Consider the following 9208-nt stretch of genomic DNA (forward strand, 5'->3'; position numbering starts at 1 on the left):
CAAATGACACATGTGATATAGTAAGAATTATCATAGTATTGAACAACCCTATTCAAAATGTGGTGACTCATCATTCATGTGTCAAAGTTTTTTGTTAATAGTTTGGTGCAACGTATGGGTGCATGTTGTAAACATGTCCATTAGACAAACTTATTTAGAGGATTTCATATGGATGATTGCTTTAATATCTATAGAATAAATCCTCTTAGCAAATACTGATACATATGATCTTTAGACTTGAGATCATCGGATCATCTTATACATGGATCAATATGGCCCTAGGCATTACTCTAATAGTTACATCATCATAATCAATAAATGACCCTCTCCAAAAATGAACTTATCACCACAAACAAACTGATCCAAACTTTCTTCCTCAGATGCCTATTTTAGCTTTATACCTCTTTAGAAATTCATCCTTAAATAAAGCATGTCAAAAACAATTAAATCGACCATTAATTCTCCGCCCTTTATAATTATCAATTTACCTATTAACACTTGATCACTTAGCACACAATCACCACCAGACAACTTTATCTTAACCGTCTAAAATACTACAATAGGAAATAACCCTAACCTTTTGATAATATCCCCATGATATGAAAGAGTGCAATGCTCCTAAATCAATTAAAACACAAAAAGGGTTATTTTAGAAAAGTAACTGACACATGACTACTAATGGGTTGGCCTTGCTTAACCCTATGCTATATTATAGACTTTGGCATTAGCACCCCTAATTGTCTAGTCTATTGTGGTCAGGGTTGCTACATAAATTCTTACCACGTGGCCCGACTGTTTTCATCTGAAACAAATGTTTTACCCCATCAGACACTTTCCCTGATGTTTTTTCCTTTTTTTTTTTAATGGTATGAACATCATTCTTCCTATATTTCTTGTTTCCTTTCCAATTCTTCTTATTACTCGTGTATTGAAAGCTTATCTTTCCTTTATTTGATATATCCCTTACATCTCTCTACTAAGTTGAATTGCTTTTTATTTTGTTCTACTTGTTACCACTACAAGACTAACCTCCTAAGTGATCCTCTTAACAAATACCTTGAACCTTAAGGCCCTACTCAAGGCCTTATTATAGGACTAAGAAAGTTGTGCTTTTGTCATGACCTCATGGTGATCTCGAGGTGAAACTCAAGAATAAACTTCTCTACTCTCCCTTGAGTTGTATTGACCATCCTTAAATCATATCTTACTAAGGCATTAAATCAAATAGAGTATTTCTTGACAAAACTATTACCTTGTTGCAAGCTTTATAATAAGTCATAGATGCAGTCTTGTACTTTGCTTCAAATAGACTCTTAAAATCAGCCTGGGTAATGCTTACCACCTTTTTGTCTCTACAACCATCTCAGCCACGCATTGACATTTTCTTTTAGTATGTAACTGACGTACTTGACATCTGACATCAGGATTAGATAGTATCTAACATACGAGACTCTTTTTGGAATGACAAGTTCATTTAATGTGTTGTTTGTCAACTTATATACAGTCAAGTGGAATAAACCCAATGTTTAAATTGGATTCGATTAAAATACAACTAACTAAAATTACAATATATTGTTTGCTGATAAGGGTGATGACCCAATTTAGTAGGATTTGGCCAAATATGTGTCTTGTAAATTTGGCTGAAGCAGCTAACACCGTCTCTTTTGGAAAACTCTCATATTACCATTTTTGACAAAAACACATGAATTCTACCAAAATTAATGAATGTTGTTAAAATTGATGATTTTTACCAAACCCATTGATTTTTTTAACACAAATGATTAGACTGAAACCATGTTTCAACAAGATATCGCAGGATTTGTGTAACAACCCTGGTCCAATAACCCGACCCACTATCAAGATATTGTCCACTTTGAACACACAGTCTATCATGGGTTTGCTAATGGGCTTTGCAACCCAAAACGTGTCTTAATAGTTACGGAGCTCACAGGTTATTTAACCACTCAAATTCTCCCACCACTAACCAATGTGGGATACATAGACAGACCTAACATCTCTCCCGTGCTTTGTCAATGTGAGATTCGCCTAAGGGTATTACATACACCCCCCTTACGGGACTCAACGTCCTCGTTGAGGTTTGCCCCACCATCGTTCAAGAGGACACGCGGAGCTGCTCTGATACCATTTGTAACAACCCTGGTCCAATAACCCGGCCCACTGTCAAGATATTGTCCACTTTGAACACACAGTCCATCATAGGTTTGCTAATGGGCTTTGCAACCCAAAACGCGTCTTAACAGTTACGGAGCTCACAGGTTATTTAACCACTCAAATTCTCCTACCACTAACCAATGTGGGATACATAGACAGACCCAGCATCTCTCCCATGCTTTATCGATGTGAGATTCGCCTAAAGGTATCACAATTTGAATCCTAAAATACACAGACCCATCATCTTTACACTACCCAATAAAAATAATGAATCTAAAAAAGCTAAATCTGCACACACAAAAAAATGTAGGAGTAGGAAAAGAATGTTACATCTTATATTAAGAAAAATGTCAATGTGGAAATTGAATAAAGATGAAGAGAACGAGGGAAGATAGATTGATTAAATAGGACCTGTATTACTTTGAAAGTATCCCTGTCTATAAGAAAGTGAATAATGGAAAATATTATTTTTGAGAAAATAAGTAAAATGTATCCATTTTCAATTTAGAGATTAAAAAATATCATCAAATATTATTTCATATATATATATATATAAAATTAAAGAAATAGGCAGAGATAACAATCAATTAATCAATGTATATATATTGACTTTCTATACACAGTACACTCCAACGTAAAGAAAATGAAATTGGAAAAATAAACTGGAAAAGCATATGAGGGTATTAATGGCATATATATGCACATACATACATACATATATACATATATGAAAAAAAGCCCCCCCCCCCCCCCCCCCCCCAATGTTTTAGTGAGTTCTCAAGTCACACCCATAAGGTTTGAAAAACCAAAAGTCTCACTTATGAGTAACTTCTGTTAAAAGAGATAAGGTAAAATCGTATTTCCTTAATAATATTTAAAAAATATAAAATTCATTATGTTTTCATCTCTACCTAAAGTTTTCTAATTTTTAAAAATAACATTTCTGCCCCCCTAAAACCTAGAGTTTATTTTCCAAAGGCTCTCCGGCCACCATCTCCAGCCACTGGAGAAAACGCCTCAATCCACAAATCATCGGCTACCCTTCATCTCTCTGAAGCTTCCAGATGAAGCAACAAAGATGCGTCTTGGTTGATTCTAAAAGAATTGATGAAGACGAGTCTTTGTTGACTTTGTCGATTCATCTAAACCAACAAAATCTTCATCAATTCTAGCGTGTCTTCGTCAATTCATATGAAATCAACAAAGACGCATCTTTGTCACTTCTTCTTGCGTCGAAGAGTAAAGATCTGGTAGTCGTAGATGGTAGGTTGAAGCATTGTCATTGGTGGTTAGAGGTGAAGTTGTTAGTTTTTAAAACTGTGGAGGAAAAATATAATAAATTTTATATTTTTGTAATATTATTAATAAAATAACGATTTTATCCTTATCTTTTTTAACGAAAGTGAGACTATGGGTAGGAGTTCTGGTTTTTTAGATCTCGCAAGTGTGAGTTTGAGAGTGCACTAAAACTTGGAATGAGGTGGGGTGGGGGTGGTGTGTCCTTTGGCCATGACAAAAAAATTACATAAGGATCAAGTGCAACTTGACTAAGACAATTTACATCCCCTCCACAGCTCGCTATTTCCCTTTCTCTTTGGCTGCTGGCCATTCTGCCTAACAGCTGTTTGACGACAATTATTAATAACAATAGAATAAATAAATATTACATTAAAAAAAGTTAAAAAATGGATTATGTTGCGGTGAGAAGAGAAGTATTCATTTTTCATATAGTGAAAATGGGGACTAAAAAATTAGCATGTTAAATATTCATATTTGATTCTGATGAGAGTCAAAGATTGATTGTTCTTTAAGGCATGAAAGATATGATTAAAAAATCTTAAATCAAGCCAACCCAAGTCAAGACTTTGTCATCAAAAAGTAGATATTATTTTTAAAATGAAAACAATACCCATACCATAAATATAAACAAAATTTTATAGGAAAACTAAGGCAACTCCCCTAATGCCACCAACACCAATGACAAAACAAAGTTTCAACATACACTATTTAAGCCAAAACTTGACCGGACTTATAATAAGAATTGACAAACAAACAGATGGATTGGTTAAAAGCGAGTATAAATAAAATGGATGCAGGTTAAAAACAAGTTAACTTATATGGATAGTAACTCCTAAAACTTGTATCAAGTCTAACTAGGATGGGTTGATCCGTTGATTTCCAGCTAATATTAATTTTTTACTACTTTAATTTTTTTATTATTTTAATATATTCATTTTATAGTTTTCAATATTTTTTTCTTTACATACAATTATTACGTGGAAAAACAAAATCTACATTAAATTATAAAAATGTTTTTTTATACATTTGAAGAATTTTAGCATTAAACACAAAATGAATATTTATAACAAAGTGTTTACTACTCAAATTCTTTTAATTTGTTTTCAATATAACAAATTCTTTAATTTTAGGATGGGTTTGAGTTTATATCATATCAAGAGAAAAAAATATATAAAATTTGTGTAGTATGTATTGTAATTTTGATGTTAAAGAGTACGGAAATTATGACTAGGAAAGAAATCATGGGTACTTGTAAGCATACCCGATCAGTCTGTAAAAATTCATTGTTCATAGGTATAAATCAAAATAGGTACAAATTTAAAAATCTGAACCTCTTATATGTTTTTACGCGGGTCTAGCATGAAACCCATCCATTTAATAGATTGCAAAACAGCTTGAAGAAAGGTGCTACAAAGAACTGTCATCTAAGCACATCAAACTAATCAACACTGTTTCATAGGTTTACAATAACATGCTTTGCTTTGAAAGAAGCAGATGTAAGTTAAACTTATACTATTTTTTTATTATTATTACTTTTCATTTATTGCTAAATTACTATATTAGATGTGCATATTTCAATATTTACAGTGCTTTTTAGTTTGCACATAATATTGCTCTTTTCAATTTACAATGCACCCTTGGTTACCACTAATCTTAACTTGCATACCAAATTAATATGACAAATTATAAAGATTGTAAGGATTAGTAATAGATTTTGTTTTTATTTTTAAAAATAATCAAATATCTTCATTAAAAAAAATAACATATTTAGCATTTAATTATATAGATAATGACTATAGCATTTCAAATTAAGATAGATGAATGATTATAAATTTGTCCAAACCCACAAACAAATATATTTCTACCTATAATTAGACCAAATGTCAACATGGTTGTTATTGAAATTATTAATAATGAGATCAGAAGAATGATAAGTATATTGAAATGATGTGAAATTTTATATTAAGTAAAGGCACGACAAGATTTTTTAGGTTGTTTGGTCGATAAATCAAGAGGTTATATTTATTGAGTTATTATTACCTATATATTTAGATAATCGTAAACTCTAAACTCTAAATCCTAAATAACAGTATTATAATATTAAAGTTTGTGAATGCTAAAAGTATTATCTTTGAACCTTACTCTAGTTTTAAATTTTATTTGAAAAAGGCTATCGTTATATATGTAACTAAATAAGTAAAATACAATATTATCTAACTTGAAGAATATATTCATTATTGTGTGATCACACTAGGGAAGGAAAGTGATTACGTTTCGATTGGAATTGTTGAAATTGTGATAGATAATTTTACGATAATATAAAACTATTTTTTAATATTAAAAAGATGATAAAAATTGTGATAACATTATTAATTTAAAAAAAGAACAGTTCAATTGTTCATTATTACCCAAAAACAAAAAAATAAAAATAAAAACCAGAACCCAAAGTATCTAATTTCATACCATTCCAAATCAACAAAAACAAGATCTTGACCATCTAAGAATCCATTTGTTTCAATATTTATAAAATATATAAAAGCCCTAGATATATAGTGTAAAAGTTAATTGGCATTTATTAAAATTAATTGACTAATTATAATTAATTAAGTTGATAATCCTGCCAAGAACGCCACTCCAGTTGATGGCAACCAAGATGACCCATAAATAAACTGTGCAACGGTGAACTTGCTGGCCTCCACCGGGGATGTAATCACTCTATAACCCGGCCACTTAACCCGCTGCCCGACGGCGCCTCCGGGGCCAAAGTTCATATACTCGCCGTAGTAGAGAGTATCCAGGGCGAACGTAGCGTTCCATTCAAGCCATCCTCTTGGGTGAATATGATCCCCCATGTAAGTTAACATATAAACCACCCTGGAATAAAGTTTCCAAGGCCTCCCGAGATACGTGTGGAAGCTTCCTTTTGATGCTTCGAGATCGGACGTTGTATAGAGCCTACAGGCGTGGATCGAAATGCCGGTATTCTGATTTGGGTCTTTTCTGCCCTGAGCTGTTATGGTATTTCTTTGGTTTTCCATTGGTTTTCTAGCATAAATGCTACAGTTTTGTAAGACGACAGCAGCGTTACCGAAGATGAAGTCTACCGTACCGTAAATGTCACATTCTCGGTAAAATTGACGGTTGGAGTGTACATAGAGAGTGTCTTGGTATCCGATTATGTTGCAACGGTACACCACTGTACGATCGGCTCCAATTCGGAGAGCTACAGCTTGGTGCTTCGTGGGGCCTGCCCAATTCTCGAACGTTATGTCACGGACGATGAATCCTGAACCTGTTGCAGCTGCAGGAAAAGACTGTACATGTTATCGATTGATAATCTATTGTACTGATACCATATATGTTATGTTGGTGGAGAGAATTGACGGATGGATAAGTTGATTGTGGAGGTCACTCATGATACTAGTCTTAACTTTAAATTTGGGCCGTGGATTAATTTAATACAATATTATCCACACCTTAAAATAAGAAAAGAATAAAAGAAATTTAGTAGAATTTTGCTCCAGTGATGAGTCAATCAGAACATTCCAATTTATTTTACAGTGGACTCACTGCCTTTTCACTTTTCCTCATACAAAAACGACTGTGCAAATACTATATGAATACACATATTTTATCATATAAATTTTGTATTTTTATAAAATCTAGATTAAAAAAAATGTGACTGAAATTTTATTTAATATAAAATAATAAACCGATTGGTGGTAGTTGAATTTTTTAAATAAAGAGTGGACAGAGTTGTCTATATCCTAAGGTTTGAGAAAGGCAAATTGGTAAAATCAAGAAGAGTTGTAGATAACAGAAATCCGAGGGAATAATGGCAAAAGTGACATCCCACATGCAGCTTAGCTTCCTATGGTCCAACTTCCCATTAAATTTGATTAAATTGAAGAAAGTTAATGAGAAAGGTGAAAAGAAATAATATAATATTACCGAAGGATGCGGTGTGAAAAGTTGTTATGTTATCCTGAACACTTTTTCCTCCTGAAATCACGGTTTTGCCCTTACCATCTCCTAGCAACATCACATTCTTCTTCTTTCTCCCCACCTTTATTGTACTACCCTCTTCGTACCTAAAATGGTCTTCATATTATCTTACTATTAAAAATAAAAATAAATAATGAGCAAAATTTACCTTCCTGCCCTCACGTAAATAATTGTCCGGCGTTTACTATTCTCAGCCACCTTTTTAATCGCTTCAGAAATCGTCTTAACCGTCCCATTTCCATCTTTTGACACGATTATATCGGCTTGTATTGCCGAGACGGGCAAATCCAACAGTCTTCTATCCTTCCTATTCAACCACCTCGGAAGCCTATCACTATTTTCCCCTGATTTATCGTCCTCCAGTAATCTCCTCCTATTCTGTATAGGCACCCCCGAGAAATCGTCGCTATTACACGCTGCAAAAATCGCTAAACAATTACTCACCAGTTCGGACAAGTCCTGCAACTTCTCCGCCACTTGATCTTTCACGCCTCCTCCCAAATCCGAAAATCCGTCCTTACACGTGTCCTGATTAGTCAGCGCGGCACTCAGCCACGTCAGCACGTCTTCTCTATCGTTCGAGTTACTGTTCCCGCCCGGTATATGAACGACGAAGCCGAGCGAGAGCGTGAGGGCGTCAACCGAGTCGTCTAGGAGTTCCAAACACGCGTCGAACGCCGACCGTACACGTGTGTCCATCTGGAGATTGGAGATCCCCGAAGTGGAGTACAACGCCTTGCTGAAGTGCTGCAGCGTCATGTTGAAAGAAATGTGGACGAGGTCCTGCTCCGAAGCGGTGAGTGAACCCGGGAAGTCGAGTAGCGAGTTGACACAGATAGTTGGGTAGAGCGTCTTGCTGCAAGTTCTCGAAATGGCCTGAGTCGGCTTGCGATGGTTTCTTGGGCCAGAGCCGGCCCGGGATTTAAAACCGACAAAGAGAATGGCGGCGACAAGTGAAATAACAATTAAAGCAATAGCCAAAGCGGAGATGAAAATAAGTTTCTTATCTTTCCTGGGTGTGGAGGGGATGGATGGAGCTGAGGTGGCATGATCATGGTCGTTCAAGGGGGGATGGAGCCGGCCGTAGCCCATTGTTGCTTGGTTCGAAAGCTGAGTAGAATCTTAGAACAGGAAATTTAGATACAATTAATATTAAAATACGGGGAAGAGTGACGTGTCATGGAGGTAGAGGTGGAGGCGAAGATGAAGAAGAGAAAGAGAAAGAGAAATATAGGAAGAAGGTTGGTGTGGAGTCTAGATCGAGATAGAGGAAATGGATTAGCTGGCTTCTACTTTATTATCTTGTTGGAGTGAGTTATGTTGATTGATGAGAAATAATTATGAATGTGAATAATACATATATATATATATATATATAGTGAAGCAAAAGCACTTGTATTCCAAAAGTTTCCTTTGAGAGAAAAGACAACTTTTTGTTTGTAATTTTGCGTATATAATACAGCTGGAATTCCGAATAATAATTATTTATGAAAATGGAAGGGCTCAACCAAGAAAAATCTTTTCACCTATATATATATATATATATGATTACTCCTTTAATTAGGGGTGTGCAATTTGATTCAAATAATAAAATTAAATTATTAATCTATTAATTATAGTTTGATTTAATTTATAAAATAATTTAATTTTGATTAATAAATTTATAAAAAATAATTTTTAATTTAAATTACAATTTTAATTATTTTTAAATTAAATCAAATCGTAAATCATA

At 34.1% G+C, this 9208-nt stretch overlaps 1 protein-coding gene across 1 annotated transcript; it reads right to left on the minus strand.

Moving 5' to 3' along the window:
• Positions 1-5908: 5908 nt before the first annotated feature.
• LOC123201803 (probable pectinesterase/pectinesterase inhibitor 61) lies at positions 5909-8802 on the minus strand. The gene is made up of 3 exons (XM_044617356.1): positions 7625-8802; positions 7423-7562; positions 5909-6772 (listed from the first exon to the last, which is right to left on the minus strand). Exons 1-3 carry the CDS (start codon positions 8566-8568, stop codon positions 6075-6077), a joined length of 1782 nt encoding a protein of 593 aa, XP_044473291.1. The 5' UTR covers positions 8569-8802; the 3' UTR covers positions 5909-6074.
• Positions 8803-9208: the final 406 nt, after the last annotated feature.

Source organism: Mangifera indica, chromosome 18, assembly GCF_011075055.1.
Source record: "Mangifera indica cultivar Alphonso chromosome 18, CATAS_Mindica_2.1, whole genome shotgun sequence".
Taxonomy (NCBI): Eukaryota; Viridiplantae; Streptophyta; class Magnoliopsida; order Sapindales; family Anacardiaceae; genus Mangifera; species Mangifera indica.